We start from the raw sequence: 24,336 nt of genomic DNA, 5'->3' as shown, positions 1-24,336 counted from the left end.
CAGAATCATTGTTCATTTCATATTATACTTGGAGAAAGCTATTTAGCCCATCAAGTCAATGCTGGTTCTCATGTACTTATGAAATTCTCTGTTAAAGCATTTTGATCTTTCTCATTTCTGACTTTACCAATGTCTCTTAATAATGTTTTGCTTGTATGGTTATCCATGCTACAGTCCTTTTTGAGTTGCTGATTATTCCTGTTATCTGTATCTGCTTGTAATAAGGGCTCCCTTTTTATGAGTTCCAACTAAAACAGAGCATACTTGTCTTATTTTCGCACAGAAGTGCCCTGGCCTTGCACGGAGGCTCACAGGCTTACTTTGTTGGACTTGTCTAGAAAGTCAAGTTCTTGACAAATTACTATCCCAGCATCCTTTTGTTCAGTTACCTCTGACCTAAATTCTGCCATATTAATTAGGTTTTATGATGCTACAGCTTGAATTGTGAGGCAGAGTAAAGGTTAGTGTTCCTTGTGGAGATCAAAAGTTGTGAATTTTGAAGCTCCTTTCTACAAAGTGCCCTTTCTTTCCTGCAGTACCAAAAAGACTTTGGAAACATAGAGCAACATAGAGAAAACACTAGAGGAACTTAATGGGTCAGGCAGCATTTATGGAGGGAAATGAGCAGTCTCCATTTGGACTGAGACTCTTTATCAGGACTTGGAAATGTAATTCCCTTTCCATTCCTTTAACTATGAGAATAGTGTTATGTTTTTAGAGATGCAGTGTGGTAATAAGTCCTTCTCACCCAATGAGCCTGTTCTGCTCTATTACTCCCTTGTGACCAATTAACCTACGTCTTTGGAATGTGCGAGAAAACTAGAGTACCCAGAGAAAACCCATGCAGCCACAGGGAGATTGCCAAAATTCATGCTTTTCCTTGGACTACATGCACAGGATTTGCAAAGATCATTTCGGTATAGTATGTTTGCCAGATTTTTTTTTTGCAGCTAGACCACTGCTCATGTCAAAGCTCTGAGTCCAAGTTAAATTGTGCCACTTCCCTATGGGCTTTCAATTGAAAGTAACAAACATGTTATTCCATCAATGGGAATGGAGAGAAATCCCTGTGTTGCCAGATTACAGCCCAGTGAAATTTTCCATCCTCAGCCTGCCATAATCTCAGTTTACCCATTTGCATGCTTTTGGAACACACCAAAAGTCACATTACTCTTCAACGTGATTAATGCCAAAATAAAATCTTGTAAAATGCAGCTGAGTTTGGATGGGTAAATGCTGACTTCCTCCTTCCCTTCCAAGTGCTGTGAACTCTTAGTAACCATGTAGCAAAAGTGAATTTTAATAAATGGTATTTAATGTTCTCTACTTTCCACTGTAGCCCATGGAACCTTTGATAGATTTTATTCTTTGAAAGTAATATTTTAGAAGTCCCAGATATGCATTTTTTAAAAAAACTTTCCTCTTGAAACATGCAATTCAAAATTGAGATAATCAGGAAATTATAGGCTGGTTAGTCTCATGTCAGTGGGAGGAAGGCTATTGCAGAGGATTCACATGGATATGATTTATGAGCATTTGTTAAAACATGATTTGATATGGGTCAGTCAGCATGGCTTTCTGCAGACCAGGTCATGTCCTATAAGCTGGAGGAGTTTTTTTTCCGGAAAAAAGGTTTTGAGGGTGGCTGTTGTCTACATGGATTTAATAAAGCAACTGACCAGGTTCCTTGTGGCAGGCTGATCCAGGAGATCAGTATGCATGTGATCCATGTGACTTGATGGTTGGACTCAGTTTATATGAAAGTAGCTTGATCTAACATCCAAATGTTCTATAATTTCCATGTCTTGTCTGTGTGGGGGATGTGGTAAGAAAGAACAAAAAGTCCTGATGCGTGACTTGCGGCTTTTCAAGTGGATTTGTTTTCAGTGTGCACTATGATCAATTTGTATTCTGAACAATTTGAAAACAATACTTTCTTTCAGAAATTATTGTATCATTTGACTAGATAATCATTCTAAATTTAACCTGGCTTAAATGTAAATTTGAGGCTGTTTATATTTGAAGTGTTCAAAGAAAGAAATGTACATTGCAACATTTTTAACAAATTGCTGCTTGTTTGTTAATTGGGCAAGTTGTTTTAGATTTATAAAGCATATATGTAAAATTAAATAATGATATTGCAGAAATTGTTCCTAGCCAAACTGGAACTGATTCTAGGTTGGAACAGCACCTTTCCTTAATTATAAACTTTAACCTTTTCTGTTCAGACCACATCTGTGAATAATTAGATCGAAAGGGAGGAAAGAATTATTTTAATAAAAAAGCGCTTGCGTTTCTTTTTATTTTACTATATTAAAGATATACATAAATGCAAGGTAAAATTTCAATCACTTGCTAGTAATTGGGTTTCAACATTCAGCAAATGTGATGTTCTTTTAATGCTAAGTTGTCTTCTCTCTGATAGGAAGGACTCGATGAAAGATGACAGAAGAAGTTATTGTTATTGCAAAATGGGATTACACAGCACAGCAGGATCAAGAACTTGACATCAAGAAAAATGAGCGATTATGGCTGCTGGATGATTCTAAAACTTGGTGGAGAGTGAGAAATACATCAAACAAAACTGGTTATGTTCCATCAAACTATGTAGAAAGAAAGAACAGCTTAAAAAAGGGGTCACTGGTGAAGAACATTAAAGATACATTAGGCAAGTAAACACTTTAGTAAGATTCTTTAATATGATTTTAAAATGGAGAGTTGCGTGTTTCTTTTGATCCTTCAAAGTGTAGTGTTCTGTCTCATTTGCATGAAGATTTAGGTACTGTCTTGTCCAGTCCTCCAAATGGGGTAGAAGGGACAAACTTTGGTTTCCTTAACCATCGGAATGCATTTTAATGACTTATGGATGGTCTGTCATCAAATTAGAAAGATTTTTCTGTGCAGCAGTTGTTTTTCATATCTCAGTGTTCTAATATTTCAGTTAGAGTGCCTATAAAAAGTATTCACCACCCGCCCCAGAAGTTTTCATGTGTTATTGTTTTATAACATTGAATCTCAGTGAATTTAATTGGCTTTTTTTGACACTGATTAACAGAAAAAGACTCTTTCATGTCAAAATGAAAACAGATCTCTACAAAATGATCTAAATTCGAACATAGAACATAGAAATCTACAGCACATTACAGGCTCTTTGGCCAACAATGTTGTGCTGAACATGTAATCTCTAGAAACTGCCTAGAATTTCCCTAGCACATAACCCTCTATTTTTCCAAGCTCCATGTTCCTATCTAGGAGGTTCTTAAAGACCCTATTGTATCCGATTCCACCATCATCACTGGCAGTGCATTCCACGCATCCACCACTCTCTGTGTGAAAAACACAGACACCCCCTTGGTACCTATTACCAAGCACCTTAAAACTGTGCCCCCTCATGTTAGCCACTTCAGCCACTTCTAAAAGTCTCTGGCTATCCACATGATCAATGCCCCTCAGATGAACACACTGAAACAGTGGCATTGCCACCTACGGACGAAGTGTTTGTAAATAGATGGTATTGAGTACTAGAACGGGCTCGGTGGCCCGAACTGCTGTTTGATCAACAGCCTTTGAATTGCCTTCTCTCTAAACCCATGGCCATGTGGCTAACAACATCTCAAATGTCAACTATAGTTGCTGATAATATAATCATTGTTTGCAGAATTTTAGTGGGTGAGGAAAGGGCATAAGGGAGCGAGATATACCAGTTAGTTGGGTGGACCCACAGCAACAAATTTGCACTCAACGTTGCAAGATCAAAGTGCTGACTGTGGAATTCAGGAAAGGTTAGGACGAGCAAGCAAAACCAAGCGTCATAGACAGGTCAGGATTGGATAGAAAGGGCAATTTAGAGTACCTGTGTGTCAATATCAGGGACCAGTTGTATTCCTCAGGGATCTGTTCTGGGATCCCTACTCTTCATGATTTTTATAAGTGACCTGGATGAGGAAGTGGAAAGGATGGGTTCGTAAATTTACTGATGACACGAAGTTTGGGGGTGTTGTGGATTGTGTGGAGGGTGTCAGAGGTTACAGCAGGACATCGATAGGATGCAAAACTGGCCTGAGAAGTGGCAGATGGAGTTCATCCCAGATAAGTGTGAGGTATTCATTTTGGTATGTCAGATATGATGGCAGGATATAGTATTAATTGTAAGATCCTTGGCAGTGTGGAGGATCAGAGGGATCTTGGTGTCTGAGTCTATCGGGCACTCAAAGTTGCTACGCATGTTGACTCTGTGGTTAAGAATTCATACACGTCAGTCGTAGGATTGAGTTTAGGAGCCGACAGGTAATGTTGCAGCGATATAGGACCCTGGTCAGACTCCACTTGGAGTACTGTGCTCAGTTCTGGTCGCCTCACTACCGGAAGGATGTGGAAAACATAGAAAAGATGCAGAGCAGATTTGCAAGAATGTTCCCTGGTTTGTGGAGCTTGCCTTATGAGAATAGACCGTAAGATATAGGAGCAGAAGTAGGCCAGTCATCCAGATCTTCCAGTCATCCCCACTCCTCTCCCCTCACCACATACCCTTTGATGCCCTGGCTAATCAAGAACCTGTCTACCTCTGTCTTAAATACACCCAATGACTTGGTTTCCACAGCCACTCGTGGCAACAAATTCCACAGATTTCCCATCCTCTGACTAAAGTAATCTCTCTACATTTCAGTTCTAAAAGGATGTCCTTCAATCCTCTTGTCCTAGAATCTCCTACCATAAGAAATAACTTTGCCATATCTAATCTGTTCAGGCCTTTTAACATTGGTAATGTTTCTATGAGATCCCCTCTCATTCTCCTGAGCTCCAAGAGCTGCCATACATTCCTCATACTGTAACCCGTTCATTCCTGGAATCATTCTCGTGAATCTTCACTGAACCCTCTCCAACGTCAGTATATCCTTTCTAAAATAAAGTTGGATGAACTCGGCCTTTTGTCCTTGGAGTGACGGAGGATGAGAAGTGTGGATAGTGAGAGGCTTTTTCCCAGGGCTGAAATGGCTGACATGAGAGTGCACAGTTTTAAGGTGCTTGGAAGTAGGTATAGAGCAGATGTCAGGGGTAAGTATTTTTACGTAAAGAGTGGTGAGCGTGTGGAATTGGCTGCTGGCGACAGTGGTGGAGGTGGATACAATAGGGTCTTTTAAGAGACTCCTGGATAGGTACATGGAGCTTAGAATAATCGAGGGTTATGGGTAATTTTAGGTAATTTCTAAAGTAAGCACATGTTCGGCACAGATTTGTGGGCCGAAGGGCCTGTATTGTGCTGTAGACTTTCAATGTTTCTATCATCTTATACACCTCCATCAGGTCACCTCTCATCCTCCATTGCTCACTCAACCTACTCTCATAAGGTACACCCTCCAATCCAGGCAACGTCCTTGTAAATCTCCTTGTATATTAATTACAAGTATAAAATACAAAATAGTTAATTGCATAAGTATTCACCCACTTCAAGTCAGTATTTAGTAGATGCACCTTTGGCAGCAATTACAGGCTTGAGGCTGTGTGAATAGGTCATTAGCTTTGCACATCTAGGCACTGTAATTTTTTCCTGTTCTTCTTTACAAAACTGCTCAGGCCCTGTCAGATTGCATGGGATTGTGAGTGAACAGCCCTTTTTAAATCCAGCCACAAATTCTCAGTTGGGTTGAGGTCTGGACTCTGACTTGGTCATTCCAGGACATTAAATTTTTTTTTAAGACATTCCTGTCTAACTTGGATTTTATGTTTGGGTCATTGTCTTGCTGGAAAACAAATCCTGTCCCAAGTTGGAGTTCTCTTGCAAACTGCATCAGGTTTTCATCCAGGAACTCCCTGTATTTTGCTGCATTTTACCCTCTACCTTCGCAAGCCTTCCAGGGCCTGCTACAGTGAAGCACCTCCACAGCGTAATGCAGCCACCACCATGCTGCACAGTAGGGGTGGTGTGTTTCTGGATGTGCGGTGTTTGGCTTACACTAAAAATAGCATTCAGTCTGGCCAATTTTGGTTTCCTCAGACAACAGAGCCTTCTTCCAGCTGACTTCAGAGTCTCCCACATGCCTTCTGGCAAACTCTAGCTTAGATTTCATGTGAGTTTTTTTTCAAGTGGCTTTCTCTTTGCCACTCTCCCATAAAGCTGCAACTGGTGAAGCACCCAGGCAACAGTTGTATGTGCAGTTTCTCCCATCTCAGCCACTGAAGCTTGTGACTCCTTCAGAGTTGTCATGGGTCTCTTGGTGGCCTCCCTCACTAGTCCCCATTTTTCATGGTCACTCAGTTTTTGAGGATGGCCTGTTCTAGGCAGATTTACAGCTGTGCCATATTCTTTCCATTTCTTGATGATTGACTTAACTGTACTCCAAGGGATATTCAGTAACTTGGAAATTTTCTTGTATCTATCTCCTGACTTGTGCTTTTCAATAACCTTTTTTGTGGAGTTGCTTGTGGTGTTCTTTTGTCGTCTTGGCGTAGTTTTTGCCAGGATACTGACAACTATCGGAGAGCAGAGAATTAATGTTTTCTCAAGAAAGGCAACTGCGATGTTAACATTCATTTACAGAATATAAAAGCAAGGATGTAATGCTGAGACTTTATAAGGCATTGGTCAGACTACATTTGGAAATTTGTGAGCATTTTTAGGCCTCTTTTAAAAGAGGATGTGCTGGCATGGGAGAGGTTCCAGAGGAGATGTACAAGAATGATCTTGGGAATGAAAACGGTTAATGTATGAGGAGCATTTCTTGGCTCTGGGCCTCTACTCACTGGATTTTAAAAGAATGAAGAGGGATATCTTTGAAGCCTACCAAATATTAAAAGGCCTAGATAGAGTGGATGTGCAGAGGATATTTCCAGGACCAAAGGGCATAGCCTCAGAAACAGGAGCAGAGATGAGGAGGAAGTTCTTTAGCCAGAGCGTGGTGTATCTGTGGAATTCATTGCCATAGGTGGCTTTGGAGGCCAGTCTTTGAGTATATTTAAAGTGGAGGTTGATTAGTAAAGGCATCAAAGGTTACAAGGAGAAAGGTTGAGGGGGAAAATAGATCAACCACGATTGAATAGCATAGCAGACTCTGGGCAGAATGGCCTAATTCTGCTCCTCTATTTTATGATCCAACTTTTGACAGTACAGTGCTTCTTCAGAATTGCAGTGAGTTTCATGCCCAAATATTCTACTGAAGTCATTAACATGAGATTTTGCACATGCTGGAAATACAGAGCAACACACACAAAATACTGGAGATTGCAGATTGCGTCACCTCTGATCTGGGCAGACATTTACGTGCCAGGCGGCACTTAATTAATTAGCTTGTTTATTTCGGCTTTTTTCTTAAAGATGTGCTGAGTGCGTTCCGACTACCGCTGCACCCCTGCATTCTTCACAGCAATGTATCGGTCCATGGCCTGGAGGTTGGGGACCACTGGCTTAGAGGCTATAAGGTGTTGGTCCTCCCTGAGAATGGCCTCATCATGGCAAAAGAGCCAAGCAACAAAAGTGCTGCACCTGCCCATTCACCACCTCCTTTACCTCCATTCACGGTCCCTCATGGTCCCAAACGGTCATTCCAAGTGAGGTAACAGTTCACCTACAAATCTTTTGGGGTTGTTTATTGTATCCAGTGCTCCCAAAGTAGCCTCCTTTACATTCGCGAGACCCAACATAAATTGGGGGACCACTTTGTCAAGCACCTCCGTTTCATCTGCCAAAAGCGGGATTTCCCCAGTGGCCAACCATTTTAATTCCTATCCATCTTCCCGTTCTGACATATTAGTCCACGGCCGCCTCTTTTGCCGTTGAAACTGGTCTTCTGTATTCTCATGGCATTTAGACCTGAGGTTCTCAGTGCTATTCTGAATGTTGCAACCACTTGGAATGATGATTGGTCTGAGATTCACAGGCTAAAGTGGAGATGTTCCAATTTTTAATGGATGCTTTGATAGACAGCATTGTTAATCTGTTCAAATGTCCACAGGTTAGTCACTTGCTGAAGCAGTTTGGAATTGGATGCCTGTTTCAGAAGTCTGAACATGTGATTGGCAATGCCTACCCAGTTGAGCTGACTGAATATATCGAAGGCCTCAATGCTGGGGATTTTTTCTGGGAGAGGGCACTGATGTTGGTTTGCATAACCTTCCAGTACATTTGGAGTACTTAGCAGTGACAATGGTGGTATATTTCTCAGGTCTTGAGGTGCTTGTTAAAGATGGTTCAAATCTCAGAAGCAAATGGAAGGATAGTGATTACCGGTGTCTGCTTGACTATAAATTTTTGTGCCAGTTTTGAGATTTTGGTATTCAAACACCTGTTTACTCTGGTAACCAAGGGATGTTCTGGCAGACTGAGAGCTGTGGTGAATATTATCATAAATGTCTGTCTTTAGGAGTTGGGTTCCATAATATGGGGAGTAATCTGAGGTTTCTATTAAGTACAAGTAAGTCACCACCCTATGTATGATACTCCTACATGTATGTACTGCTGGCCTCTCCCTTCTCCTCACCTTCATACTGGCTGTCTACCTTCTGCACTCTCAGTCCTGCTGCAGAGACATTGACATATTCCGTCTGGGTAGCCTCCAACCTGATGGCATGAACATCAACTTCTCTAACTTCCGCTAATACCCCACCTCCCCCTCGTACCCCATCCGTTATTTATTTTTATACACATTCTTTCTCTCACTCTCCTTTTTCTCCCTCTGTCCCTCTGAATATACCCCTTGCCCATCCTCTGGGTTCCCCCCCTCTCCCCCTGTCTTTCTTCCCGGACCTCCTGTCCCATGATCCTCTCGTATCCCTTTTGCCTATCACCTGTCCAGCTCTTGGCTCCATCCCTCCCCCTCCTGTCTTCTCCTATCATTTTGGATCTCCCCTCCCCCTCCAACTTTCAAATTCCTTACTCACTCTTCCTTCAGTTAGTCCTGACGAAGGGTCTCGGCCTGAAATGTCGACTGCACCTCTTCCTAGAGATGCTGCCTGGCCTGGTGCGTTCACCAGCAACTTTGATGTGTGTTGCTTGAATTTCCAGCATCTGCAGAATTCCTGTTGTTTGCAAAGACATTGATAGTTTCTTTCCAAACTATAGGTGCTTGACCTGCTGACTGAGTTCCTCCTAGAAAATTATCTTTATTCACTCCAAACTTCAGCAACTGCAGTCTCTTGCACCTTGAAGCAGTGAATGTCAGTTAATAAGTTTAAATTTGAGATTTCTTGATAGCTTTGTAATTTGGGAAGAAGCTGAGGCAATGGACATTTTTGGGGTACGAATGATAGTGACATCATTGAATTTATATAGGCATCCGTTAGTCTCATGAGATCATGGATTTGCACCTTGGAAGGCTTCCAGGGCGCAGACCTGGGCAAGGTTGTATGGAAGACTAGCAGTTGCCCATGCTGCAAGTCTCCCCTCTCCACGCCACCGATGTTGTCCAAGGAAAGGGCATTAGGACCCATACAGCTTGGTACCGGTGTCGTCACAGAGCAATATGTAGTTAAGTGCCTTGCTCAAGGAAACAACAGGTTGCCTCAGCCAAGGCTCGAACTAGCGACCTTCAGATCACTAGACGAATGCCTTAACCACTTGGCCAATGGCAGAATGGAATTAAGGGACCAAATGGTTTGGCTTTTTCCTATATACCTACATTAGATGTACTCTCCCTTTATTTATTCCAACATATGGGGAGTTGCAGTTAATTGAAAAATTTTCATTGCAGTTACTGAATACAACATAAATACAAATGAAGTAAGCTCAAATTAGCATTCCCCAACTTGCTGGTAGATGCTGGCAATTTCAAATATCATTTTTCCTTGTAAGTATAATAAGAATAAGACAAGTTGTATTTAATTAATTACATTTGCTTTCATGTTTCAATTACAAACGTAGTTTCTAAATGTGTTAATTGGTTTTTAATACTTGGAATTGTGAAAGTCTGGACCATCAAGTAGCATTTAGAAAAACTTGATAACTTTGTCTTTGCAAGCTCTTACATTTTTCCTGCATTTTTGAGGGTCAAGCTTGTTTTGGCCTTTCATGTAACTGCATTATGTCATGAAAAGCCTGCCAAGCCCTGCTCTACCCAATTATGTAACTAAGCACAGCTCAAGCACCATCTATAAATTTGGCAGAATTTCAGATGTTGACGAGCAAGTGTACAGGAGTGAGGTAGTTCAGTTTGTTGAGTGGTGTTGCAACAATAACCTTGCACACATCAGTAAAACCAGAAAATTGATTCTGGACTTCAGAAAGGGGAAAGCATCACCGTCTGTTATGGAGGGACCATTGCAAAGGATGCTCCATCATGGGTACTAGCCGCCCCAGCATCCAAGATGCCTCAGAGGTGATCCATCCATCATTAAGGACCCCCATTACTCAGGATATGCCCTATTATTGCTACCATCAAGGTGGTGGTACAGGAGCTTGAAGACAAGCTCAGAGTTTCAGGAACAGCTTCTTCCCCTTTGCCATGAATATGAACACTACCTCACTCTTTTTTCCTCCCTTTTTGCACTACTTATTTAATTTATAAATAGGGATTTATAGTTTTATTATTATGTATTGCAATATACTGCTGCCACAAACAATGAATTTCACAACATACACCAGTGATAGTAAATTTGATTCTGAAGTAGCTCTCCCCATTTTGGATCTTTCCATATTTCTTTATAACATAGGAGACTATTTGGCCCATTGGATATATGCTGGATCTTGGCAACCTTCAGCAGGTTTTCATTTTCTTTGCATAACTCAACGGTGAGCGGAAGTCATGTGCTGTATCACAGGTATGTAAGTTCTAGGCCATTGATCTGACTTATTTCCAGTACAAAACTCAGAGGCAAATTTTACATTAGGACCCTTACAGGCTAAAATTAGGTGGAAATAGTATAGAGTGATTGGAATCTGAATCATACGGTTTGTGTTGGTGGTAGAAGTAGTTAGTCTTACTAGTTAGTATCTAAGGAATGCAGTGCCTTTATTTAAGAAAGGTGACAAAGAAAAATCTGGGAACTATAGACCAGTAAGTCTAATATCTGTGGTAGGCAAGTAACTGGAGAGGATTCTCAGGGATAAAATATATGTATATCTTGAAGGGCAGGTTGATTGGGAGTCATCAGCATGACTTTGTGCATACGATACAGGTTTCCCCCACCATCCGAAGGTAGAGCATTCCCATGAAACGGTTCGTAAGCCAGAATGTTGTAAAGTGAAGAAGCAATTACCATTTATTTATATGGGAAAATTTTGTGAGCGTTCGCAGACCCAAAAATAACCTACCAAATCATGCCAAATAACACATAAAACCTAAAATAACAGTAACATATAGTAAAAGCAGGAATGATATGATAAATACACAGCTTATATAAAGTAGAAATACTTTTCCACAATCATTGCCTGGACTGTTCTCCGTGGCGAAAATCTCACGCAAGCGCTCTCGACAAAAACACGCGCAAGCACTCTCCAGTGACCTTTAAGCTATGAAGCAGCCAAATCATACCAAGTAACACGTAAAAATACACAGCCGGTATAAAGTAGAAATAATGTATGTACAATGTAGTATCACTTACCGGAATTGGGAAAGCGCGGAGCACACAACTTACCCCTGACATCTCCTCTATACCTGCTTCCAAGCACCTTAAAACTATGCCCTCTCGTGCTAGCCATTTTAGCCCTGGGAAAAGCCTCTGACTATCCACACGATCAATGCCTCTCATTATCTTGTATACCTCTATCAAGTTACCACTCATCCTCCGTCACTCCAAGGAAAAAAGACCGAGTTCACTCAACCTATTCTCATAAGGCATGCTCCCCAATCCAGGCAACATCCTTGTAAATCTCCTCTGCACCCTTTCTATGGTTTCCACGTCCTTCCTATAGTGAGGTGACCAGAATTGAGCACAGTACTCCCAAGTGGGGTCTGACCAGGGTCCTAGATAGCTGCAACATTATCTCTCTGCTCTTAAACTCAATCCCACAATTGATGAAGGCCAATGCACTGTATGCCGCCTTAACCATAGAGTCAACCTACGTAGCAGCTTTGAGTGTCCTATGGACTCGGACCCCAGGATCCCTCTGATCCTCCACACTGCCAAGAGTCTTAACATTAATACTATATTCTGTCATCATATTTGACCTACCAAAATGAACCACCTCACACTTATCTGAGTTGAACTTCGTCGCCACTTCTCAGCCCAGTTTTGCTGTAGCCTCTGACCTGCTGTAACCTCTGACAGCCCTCCACACTATCCACAACATCCCCAACCTTTGTGTCATCGGCAAATTTACTAACCCATCCCTCCACTTCCTCATCCAGGTAATTTATAAAAATCACAAAGAGTAGGGGTCCCGGAACAGATCCCTGAGGCACACTGCTGGTCACCAACCTCCATGCAGAAGATGACCCACCTACAACCACTCTTTGCCTTCTGTGGACAAGCCAGTTCTGGATCCACAAAGCAATGTCCCCTTGGATCCCAAGCTGCCTTACTTTCTCAATAAGCCTTGTATGGGGTACCTTATCAAATGCTTTGCTGAAGTCCATATACACTACCATCTACTGATCTACCTTCATCAATGTGCTAGTCACATCCTCAAAAAATTCATTCAGGCTCGTAAGGCACGACCTGTCTTTGACAAAGCCATGCTGACTATTCCTAATCATATTATGCCTCTCCAAATGTTCCTAAATCCTGCCTCTCAGGATCTTCTTCATCAACTTACCAACCACTAAAGTAAGACTCACTGGCCTATAATTTCCTGAGCTATCCCTACTCTCTTTCTTGAATAAGGGAACAACATCCACAACCCTCCAATCCTTCGGAACCTGTCCCATCCTCATTGATGCAAAGATCGTTGCCAGAGGCTCAGCAATCTCCTCCCTCGCTTCCCACAGTAGCCTGGGGTACATCCCGTCCAGTCCCGGTGACTTATCCAACTTGATGCTTTCCAAAAGCTCCAACACATCCTCTTAATATCTAGATTCTCAAGCTTTTCAGTCCATTGCAAGTCATCCCTACAATTGCCAAGATCCTTTTCTGCAGTGAATACTGAAGCAAAGTATCCATTAAGTACCTCCACTATTTCCTCCGGTTCCGTACACACTTTTCCATTGTCACACTTGATTGGTCCTATTCTCTCATGTCTTATCCTCTTTCTCCTCACATACTTGTAGAATGCCTTGGGGTTTTCCTTAATCCTGTCCGCCAAGGCCTTCTCATGGCCCCTTCCGGCTCTCCTAATTGCATTCTTAAGCTCTTTCCTGCTAGCCTTATAATCTTCCAGATTCATATCATTACCTAGTTTTTTTGAACCTTTTGTAAGCCCTTCTTTTCTTGACTAGATTTACAACAGCCTTTGTGCACCACGGATCTTGCACCCTACCATCCTTTCCATGTCTCATTGGAACGTACCTACTCGGAAAGGTACGTCGCATCTGGAGTTTCTCCGGTTAGTAGACAATTTCCCTCCATGCCTCTCTGATGTAGTGGGGAACCGCGTACGAGGCAAGTTACAGCAGTGGTTTACCATTGCATTCTGCCGGGTGAATTTCCAAAGAGATCACCAGCTCACTCCGAACCCCATGCAAATATCCCCTGAACATTTGCCACATTTCTTCGGTACGTTTCCCTGAGGACATCTGTTTCCAATTTATGCTTCTAAGTTCCTGCCTGATAGACTCATAGTTCCCCTTACTCCGATTAAACATTTCCCAAACTTGTCTGTTCCTATCCCTCTCCAATACTATGGTAAAGGAGATGGTGATCACAATTTATCTCCAAAAATGCTCTCCCACTGAGAGACCTGACACAATTTCCCAATACCAAATCAAGTACAGCCTCTCCTCTTGTAGGCTTATGTACATATTGTGTAAGAAACCTTCCTGAACACTCCTAACAAACTGCAGCCATCTAAACCCCTCACTCTAGGGAGATAATCATAGTCATACTTTATTGATCCCGGGGGAAGTTGGTTTTCCTTATGCCAATCAGTATTTGGGAAATTAAAATCTCCCACCACAACAACCCTGTTGTTATTACTCATTTTCAGAATCTGTCTCCTTATCTGCTCCTCGATGTCCCTGTTACTCTTGGGTGGTCTATGAAAAAAAACACCCAGTAGAGTTATTGACCCATTCCTGTTCCTAACTTCCACACACGGAGACTCCGTAGACAACCCCTCCATGACATCCACCTTTTCTGCAGCCGTGACACTATCTCTGATCAACAGTGCCATGCCCCCATCTCTTTTGCCTCCCTCCCTATCCTTTTTGAAACATCTAAAGCCTGGCACCTGAAGTAGCCATTCCTGCCCCTACACCGTTCAAATCTCTGTAATGGCCACAACATCATAGCTCCAAGTACTGATCCACGCTCTAAGCTCATCCACTTTGTTCATGATACTCCTCACATTAAAATAGACACATCTCAAACTATCAGACTGAGCGCACCCCTTCTCTATCACCTGCCTATCCTCCCTTTTGCACTGTCTCCAAACTTCCTCTCTCTGTGAGCCAACCTCCCTTTCCTCCATCACTTCAGTTTGGTTCCCACCCCCCAGTGATTCTAGTTTAAACTCTCCCCAATAGCCTTAGCAAACCTTCCCACCAAGATATTGGTCCCCCTCGGATTCAAGTGCAACCCATCCTTTTTGTACAGGTCACACCTGCCCCAGAAGAGGTCCCAATGATCCAGAAATCTGAATCCCTGCCCCCACACTAATCCCTCAGCCACGCATTTATCCTCCACCTCATTCTATTCCTATACTCACTGTCACGTGGCACAGGCAGTAATCCTGAGATTACTACCTTTGAGGTTCTGCTTCTCAACTTCTTTCTTAACAACCTGTAGTCTTTTTTCAGGACCACCTGCCTTTTCCTACCTATGTCGTTGGTACCGATATGTACCACGACCTCTGGTTGTTCTCCTTCCCACTTCAAGATATCGTGGATACAATCAGAAACATCCCAGACCCTGGCACCTGGGAGGCAAACTACCATCCACGTTTCTTTCCTGCGTCCATAGAGTCACCTATCTGACCCCCTAACTATAGAGTCCCCTAACACTGCTGCCATCCTCTTCCTTTCCCTACCCATCTGAGCCACAGGGCCAGACTCTGTGCCAGAGGCACGACCACTGTTGCTTACCCCAGGTAGGCCATCCCCCCCCCAACAGTACTCAAGCAGGAATACTTATTGTTAAAGGGGACAATAAGTATTCGTGCTTGAGTACTGTTGAGTACTCTCTAGTACTCTCTACTTCTTGCCCTTCCTTCTGCTGACTGTTACCCACTTCTCTGTCTCCTGTGGTCCCGGGGTGACTACCTGCCTATATCTCGTCTCTATCACCTCTTCACTCTCCCTGACTAGATGAAGGTCATCGAGCTGCAGCTCCAGTTCCCTAATGCCATCTCTAAGGAGCTACAGCTCGACGCATCTGGTGCAGAAGTGGTCTGGGAGGCCAGGAGTCTCTAGGACTTCCCACACCTGACACCGAGCACAGAAAACCGACCTCTCATACACACCCTCTGTCTTTATTTTAAACAGATAACCTACCTGGCCTCGACACCTTATCGCCTAAGCCCCATTGAGCCAAAGCCTTCCTACTCTGTCTCCCGCTCTGTAAATCTGTCTTCCTTTTAAACTCTTCCCGCTGTTCTCACTGGCTGACCTCCAAGCGCTTGCTCCGTCGTGCCCCGTTCAAACTACCAAAGAAATAATTGCATGTTCATTTATTACTTCCTGGAAGAATTAAATAAATCTAACTCACTCCAACAAGGAAAGTGTAGGAGCAGAGAATTCTTGAAATTAATGTAGGAGCACCGGGAGTAAATTATCAGCCCTGAAATCTGTGCAATGGTAACATATAGGACAATTTGTCGTCAAAAGGGTGGAATACTTGCACAGGTTGCAGTTGGTAACAGATGAATAATATAGAGCAGGTTCATTACCACCCTAGAGCAATGAAAGTGAAATAACATACACCAAAGGTGTGAGTCTTAACACTGGATTAGAAAGTAGTTCAGTATTGGGTGTGTGTGAGAGTCTGGTTTAGAATTCAAGTGTGGAAACACATAGATCGTAGCAAATAAGGGTGAAGGGCAGGCATAAATAGTTTTCTGGGAATATATTCTGGTAGTAACTGAAACATGGTATCAAAAATTAATAGCAGCTATTCAATATTTCTAGATGCGTGGTGCTCAGAAAAGATACAGCAAAATAAGATAGTGGAACGGCAAACCTGATCAAGGTTGGAGATGAATAGTACAGCACAGTACAGGCCCTTCGACCCACATGTTGTGCCGACCCTCAAACCCTGCCCCCCATATAAGCTCCCACCTTAGATTCCTCCATATACCTGTCTAGTAGTCTCTTAAACTTCACTAGTGTATCTGCCTCCACCACTGACTCAGGCAGGGCATTCCACACACCGACCACTCTCTGAGTAAAAAACCTTCCTCTAATATCCCCCTTGAACTTCCCACCCCTTACCTTAAAGCCATGTCCTCTTGTATTGAGCCGTGGTGCCCTGGGGAAGAGGTGCTGGCTGTCCACTCTATCTATTCCTCTTATTATCTTGTACACCTCTAACATGTCTCCTCTCATCCTCCTTCTCTCCAAAGAGTAAAGCCCTAGCTCCCTTAATTTCTGATCATAATGCATACTCTCTAAACCATGCAGCATCCTGGTAAATCTCCCCTGTACCCTTTCCAATGCTTCCACATCCTTCCTATAGTGAAGTGACCAGAACTGGACACAGTACTCCAAGTGTGGCCTAACCAGAGTTTTATAGAGCTGCATCATTACATCACGGCTCTTAAACTCTATCCCTTGACTTATGAAAGCTAACACCCCATAAGCTTTCTTAACTACCCTATCTACCTGTGAGGCAACTTTCAGGGATCTGTGGACATGTACTCCCAGATCCCTCTGCTCCTCCACACTACCAAGTATCCCACCATTTACTTTGTACTCTGCCTTGGAGTTTGTCCTTCCAAAGTGTACCACCTCACACTTCTCCGGGTTGAACTCCATCTGCCACTTCTCAGCCTACTTCTGCATCCTATCAATGTCTCTCTACAATTTTCGACAATCTTCTACACTATCTACAACACCACCAACCTTTTTGTCGTCTGCAAACTTGCCAATCCATCCTTCTACCCCAACATCCAGGTCGTTAATAAAAATCATGAAAAGTAGAGGTCCCAGAACAGATCCTTGTGGGACACCACTAGTCACAATCCTCCAATCTGAAAGTACTCCCTCTGCCTTCTGCAGGCAAGCCAATTCTGAATCCACCTGGCCAAACTTCCCGGGATCCCATGCCTTCTGACTTTCTGAATAAGCCTACTGTGTGGAACCTTGTCAAATGCCTTACTAAAATCCATATAGATCACATCCACTGCACTACCCTCATCTATATGCTTGGTCACCTCCTCAAAGAACTCTATCAGGCTTGTTAGACATGATCTGCCCTTCACAAAGCCATGCTGACTGTCCCTGATCAGTCCATGATTCTCTAAATGCCCATAGATCCTATCTCTAAGAATATCTTCCAACAGCTTTCCCACCACAGGCGTAAGGCTCACTGGTCTATAATTACCCAGACTATCCCTACTACCTTTTTTGAACAAGGGGACAACATTCGCCTCCCTCCAATCCTCCGGTACCATTCCCATGGACAACGAGGACATGAAGATCCTAGCCAGAAGCTCAGCAATCTCTTCCCTCACCTGGTGGAGCAGCGTGGGGAATATTCCGTCAGGCCCCAGGGACTTATCCATCCTAATGTATTTTAACAACTCCAACACCACCTCTCCCTTAATATCAACATGCTCCAAAACTCCAACCTCACTCATATTGTCCTCACCATCATCAAGTTCCCTCTCATTGGTGAATACCAAAGAGAAGTATTCATTGAGGACCTCGCTCACTTCCATAGCCTCCAGGCACATCTTCCCACCTTTATCTCTAATCGGTCCTGCCTTCACTCCTGTCATCCTTTTTTCTTCACATAATTGAAGAATGCCTTGGGGTTTTCCTTTACCCTACTCACCAAGGCCTTCTCATGCCCCCTTCTTGCTCTTCTCAGCCTCTTCTTAAGCTCCTTTCTTGCTTCCCTATATTCCTCAATAGACCCATCTGATCCTTGCTTCCTAAACCTCATGTATGCTGCCTTCTTCCACCTGACTAGATTTTCCACCTCACTTGTCACCCATGGTTCCTTCACCCTACCATTCTTTATCTTCCTCACCGGGACAAATTTATCCCTAACATCCTGCAAGAGATCTCTAAACATCGACCACATGTCCATAGTACATTTCCCTGCAAAAACATCATCCCAATTCACACCCGCAAGTTCTAGCCTTATAGCCTCATAATTTGCCCTTCCCCAATTAAAAATTTTCCTGTCCTCTCTGATTCTATCCTTTTCCATGACAATGCTAAAGGCCAGGGAGTGGTGGTCACTGTCCCCCAGATGCTCACCCACTGAGAGATCTGTGACCTGACCCAGTTCATTACCTAGTACTAGATCTAGTATGGCATTTCCCCTAGTTGGCCTGTCCACATATTGTGACAGGAAATTGTCCTGAACACACTTAACAAACTCTGCCCCATCTAAACCCTTGGAACTAATCAGGTGCCAATCAATATTAGGGAAGTTAAAGTCACCCATGATAACAATCCTGTTATTTTTGCACCTTTCCAAAATCTGCCTCCCAATCTGCTCCTCTGTATCTCTGCTGCTACCAGGGGGCCTATAGAGGACCCCCGATAGAGTAACTGCTCCCTTTCTGTTCCTGACTTCCACCCATACTGACTCAAAAGAGGATCCTGCTACATTACCCACCCTTTCTGTAGCTGTAATAGTATTCCTGACCAGTAATGCTACCCCTCCTCCCCTCTTTCCCTCCTCTCTGTCCCCTTTAAAGCACTGAAATCCAGGAATATTGAGAATCCATTCCTGCCCTGATGCCAGCCAAGTCTCTGTAATCACCACTACATCATAATTCCATGTATGTATCCAAGCTCCCAGTTCATCACCTTTGTTCCTGATGGTTCTTGCATTGAAGTACATGCACTTTAGCCCTTCTACCTTACTACCTTTACACCCTTTATTCTGCTTCTCTTTCCTCAAAGCCTCTCTATATGTTAGATCTGGCTTTACTCCATGAACTTCTTTCATTGCTCTATCGCTCCGGGTCCCATCCCCATTGCAAAATAGTTTAAACCCTCTCGAACCATGCTAGCAAACCTACCTGCAAGGATATTGCTCCCCCTCGAGTTCAGGTGCAACCCATCCAATCTGTGCAGGTCCCAGCTTCCCCAGAAGAGATCCCAATGATCCAAAAATCTAAAACCCTGCCCCCTGCATCAGCTCCTCAGCCACGCATTCAACTTCCATCTCCTCCAATTCTCACCATCACTGTCACGTAGCACTGGCAGCAATCCTGAGAACGCCACCCTTGAGGTCCTGTTCTTCGGCCTTCTGCCTAGTTCCCGAAACTCACACTTCAGGACCTCATCCCTCTTCCTGCCTATGTCGTTGGTACCAACATGTATCCTCAAACTTTCATAAACGTGCTAAGAAGCAAGAAGAGGTTATATTGCTGGAAAAATTCTGAGCCACCACTGAATGAGCAAGTTTGTAGGTAAGTTTGAAGATGTTCAAGAAGTGTACTCTTCTGTATTTGGGGACAATTACCGTAATATTGCTTATGATGTTTGAGCAAAGGTGAGAAATGCGAGACTGACCTTTAATGTGTTTTTGCAGAAGTATTAGCATCCATCATCAAAGATCCCCACCTTCCAGGCTATGCCCACTTCTCACACTATCATCAAGCAGGAGATGCAGAAGTCTTGGGTCAAACACCACCAGGTTCAGGGATAGTTATTACCTTACCCACCATCAGTCTCCTGAACCCATGGGTTTAACTTCATTCACTGCTACTCTGAATTGATTCCATGATCCACCGACTCACTTTCAAGGACTATTTGTATTAATGTTCTCAGCATTTTGTCGTTTGCAAAGTTTGTTGCATTTTGCACATTGGGGTTTGTCAGTCTTTATGTACGTTTCATTTGTATTCTATTGTATTTTTTCCCTATAAGTGTCTGCAAGAAAACATATCCATACTTCGATAATGAATTTACTTTGAACTTTGAAGTAAATAAATTTTGGTGGAGAGTAATACAGACCTAATGAACAAACAAGAGGCAGATAAAATTTAGTACAGAGAAATGCCAAGTTATACATTTTAACAGAAAGAACAAGGAAAAGTGATATAGACTAAATGGTACAGTTTTTAAGAATGTATGGAAGCTGAGACTTGAATATATATGTTTATGAATCTTTTAAAATAGCAAATATTGTAAGACAGCTTTTAATGTACTTGGGATCATGGGTTTTATAAATGCAATAGCAGGAGGTCTTGCTAATTTGTATGAAACATTAGTTAGTATCAACAGGAGAATAATGTCCAATTTTGGTCATAATACTAGGAAGAATGTTACTGTTCTTGACAGCATGCAGGAAATAATCCCTGGGATATTCCTTGTGTTGAGGGATCTCAGCAGCAGCTGGCTTTCTCTTTGGACCAAAAAAATGTTGTGGATTATACAAGATCATGAGGCTTAAATTTGGAAAAACAAACTTTTCATGGATATAGTTTCATTATAGGGGAAAAAGAGATAATAATGAAATATTTTTTACATATTAGAACAGAAGAGCAAAGGAACAGCCCCTTAAGCCTACAGTATCTGTGCCAAGAATGTTGTCAAATTAAACAAATACCTTCGATCTACACATGATCCATATCCCTTTATTCCCTGCACATGCATACCAGCCCTGACAGCATGTTCCAGGCACTGACCTCTATCTTTTTGCCCCACCCATCCCCTTTAAACTTCCTCCCTCTCACCTTAAAGCTGTGCCCTGTAGCATTTGACATTTTTACTCTTGGTTGACGGGGAAGCTGCTGGCTGTTTGTTACAATCATCTTTGAGCCTTCCCCTTGGCCTCCAGTGCTCCAGAGAAAACAATCCAAGTTTGTCTATCCTCTCATTATAACTAATATCCTCTAATCCTGGCAGCATTCTGGTAAACCTCTTCATAATTCCCTCCAAAGCCTTCATGTCACCCCTGTAACTGGTGACCAGAATTGAATGTAATGCTTCCTGTGTAGCTAAATCAAGGTTTTATACAACTGCATCGTCTCGAGACTCTGTAGTCTAGGTCCCTAATGATGAAGGCAAACATGATGTATGCCACCTTTACCAATCTACTTGCATTGCTGTTTTCTGGGAGGTATGCATTTGGACCCTGAGATCTTCTGTATATCAGTGCCATTAAGCATCTCCAAAGTAATAACACCTTTCAATTGTCCTGATTAAACTCCATTGGCCATTTCTCTGCCAAATCTATAACTGATCTATGTCCTGCTGAATCCTTTGACCACCTTCACTGTTCAGAATTCCACCAACTTTGTATCATCTGCAAATTTACAAGTCAACCCGTCTATATTTTTATCCAAGTCCATTTTAATATAGTTTACGAAATTCTATGTGGACAACATTCACTGCTACCCTCCTCAATCACCTTGATTACCTTAAAAAATCCCACTCAGATTTGTAAGATGTGGCCTGCTCTGCACAAAGCTGTGCTGGCTGTTCTAAATGAGTTCTTGTTTTTCCAAATATGAGTAAATCCTCTATCTAATTATGCTCTCCAGTAGCTGCCCTGCCATTGATATGAGGCAGACAGGCCTCTCATTTCCTGGATTACCTTTCTTTCCTTAAGCAAAGGAACAGTATTGTCTACTCCAGTAGCTTTGATTTGATGCTTATTTTACAGGCTTATGTGAAAAGAGTGATTGTTGAAACGACTGGATTGCTTTACATGGAACAAATAATACTATAAAATTCTGATTAATGCATTAAAGGACTTATAAGTAAAATTGCCCCTTATTGTTGTATTCTGTGCTTTTTTCTATGGTTTTAATAGCGATTTTTGATTTGTATCTTGCACTTCTCTTTAGATAATTGTTACCATGTTCTTTAGACTATTTTAGCATGATTTCCAATAATTATATTTGAAGCAACATTATTCATGTTTTTATGCTGTTCAATGCAACCATAAGTTAGTGCCAACAATCTAGTTAGAAGACAATGAAAAAGTGCAAAATCATATGAAGACTAGTTTTCAATGGAATAAAATGCAAAACCACTAATGCAGTCTGGCTGCTAACAGCACAACATTGAGGAAGTTTGGTAAGATGGCATTTTTATGTAACACACATACTCAAATCATCTTCTATAGTAGTGTTGGTAGCTTTTCATATTTCTGGTTGTCTTAAAATCTTTATATCTTTGTTTTCATGATTTTATTAAAGGTGTTAATGCCAGAAATGCAAGGAAAATGAAGCCTTTTTTATGTACTGTAGAATATAAATGTGCTTGATGGTAGCTTTGTCAATCTGGAGTACCTTAGATCCTTGCAATATTAATATAACTTACCTCTTCAATTTAAGTTGAATGATGGACAAATTGAGTGGACTGGAGGTATGAAAAAGGAGAGAGCAAATTCTACTGGTAAAGCAACTGAACACGGGCTTCTGCTTAAAGGCCAAGAAAGCCAATATTTTGCAGGAAAATAAGGCTTTTGCAGGAAATGCCTGAAAAATTACTTTGTAGAATTATTAAGAAAATAACTGACCAAAATATTAATATTCAATTCTTGAAACGAAGTTTTGGAGTGTACTTTGAATTGCTATTGGGTCGTGAGAAGCTAAAATCATATCTGAAGAATATGACAATTTAATCTGGAAAAAATTTAAATAATATTACTTACTGATATGACATTTTGCAATGAAGCATGCATTTCAGTGCTTCTATATTTGAAAGTGTAGTGGTTGCTAAGCAAGTAGACATTTGCCTTTAAATGCTTTCTGCTAAACAAAGATTGAATATTAAAAAAAAGTAAAATCCTGGTCTTTCATTGCTCTTTTAATAATGTTTATTGCATTTTATACATTACAGTTTTTTTAAATCTTTTGTATTTTCCACACAGGTTTGGGTAAAGCAAGAAGGAAGACGAGTGCAAGAGATGCTTCCCCTACACCAAGCACAGATGCAGAGTTTTCAACAAATGGTGGAAGTTCGGACCGTATATATGATTTGAATATACCAGCGTATGTCAAATTTGCTTATGTGCCGGAGAGAGATGATGAGTTATCGCTTGTGAAGGGATCACGTGTTACTGTTATGGAAAAATGTAGCGATGGTTGGTGGAGAGGTGGCTACAATGGACAAGTTGGTTGGTTTCCATCTAATTATGTTGTAGAAGAAGTTGACGAGGCCACTGCTGATTCACCCAGTTTTTTCTCATCTAGACTGGGAGCAGCAGTGAGTAATGGGCAAACCACAAAAGTACTTCATGTGGTACAGACTCTTTACCCATTCAGCTCTGTCACAGAGGAAGAACTAAATTTTGAAAAGGGTGAGATTATGGATGTCATTGAGAAACCAGAGAACGATCCAGAATGGTGGAAGTGTCAAAATTCTAAAGGACAAATTGGTCTTGTTCCCAAAAACTATGTAGTTATCTTAAATGATGGACCTCCTATGGGCAGCTCACATGCTTCTCAGATTAGCTATACTGGCCCATCTTCAACAGGAAAGTTCGCTGGAAAGGAATGGTACTATGGTAATGTCACACGGCATCAGGCTGAAATGGTTCTAAATGAGAAGGGAATTGATGGCGACTTTCTTGTTAGAGATAGTGAGTCATCGGTGAGTATCATGCTGCCCTAGTCAGCAAATTGATGTTTTTGTATAGCTTGACAGTTTTTGAGATTGTATGAGAATGAATTAACATACAACTGTTGAGAGTAGTTTCTGGCAAGATCAATGGTTTAATCTGTTATCAGAATGCTAGTTATTTTTTTTGTTTACTCAGAAAACAATTTCATGCCAAGTGTATTTTTTAAAGTGCCCTGCACACGTTGCACTATTTGCCAGTTTTGCAAACACATCGGCTTCTTTCACTCAGCAGAAATGAAAAATATAATTGTGATGCCTGAAATATTAATACATCTAGGATAAGTTTTTCTTTAGCATTTGCTTGAACATGCTTCAGTCATTGTGTATGCTTTTTGTTTTGACTTGCATGCCATGACTTACTGTTGATTAAAGTTTTTTAAGCTCAAAGCAATGGAAATTTCAATAGCTAATAAAATAGATAGTTTTATTTTTAGTATAACAGGCCAGAATTTCACAGAAACAGGAAAATCTGGACTAATATCAGTTATCACTAGCTCCTATTTGTACAATGAACAAACATGAAGGTGAAACTGGCTTCAGATATATTGGCATAGGT

At 41.8% G+C, this 24,336-nt stretch overlaps 1 protein-coding gene across 3 annotated transcripts in view; it reads left to right on the top strand.

Moving 5' to 3' along the window:
- LOC140200215 (cytoplasmic protein NCK2) overlaps window positions 1–24,336 on the top strand; it is an 83,308-nt gene that overhangs the window by 53,939 nt on the left and 5,033 nt on the right. For all 3 annotated transcript variants that reach the window (XR_011886576.1, XM_072263204.1, XM_072263206.1), the window contains exons 2-3: window positions 2,426–2,668; window positions 23,029–23,750. Coding sequence is in view for 2 of the 3 variants with exons in the window: in XM_072263204.1 (XP_072119305.1) it covers window positions 2,443–2,668; window positions 23,029–23,750 (948 nt within the window). In the remaining variant the exon portion in view is untranslated. The remainder of the gene's footprint in view (window positions 1–2,425; window positions 2,669–23,028; window positions 23,751–24,336) is intronic.

This window comes from Mobula birostris, chromosome 7 (genome assembly GCF_030028105.1).
Source record: "Mobula birostris isolate sMobBir1 chromosome 7, sMobBir1.hap1, whole genome shotgun sequence".
Classification (NCBI taxonomy): Eukaryota; Metazoa; Chordata; class Chondrichthyes; order Myliobatiformes; family Myliobatidae; genus Mobula; species Mobula birostris.
The sequence above is the reverse complement of the archived record's forward strand: the minus strand, read 5'-3'. Positions and strand labels throughout refer to the sequence as shown.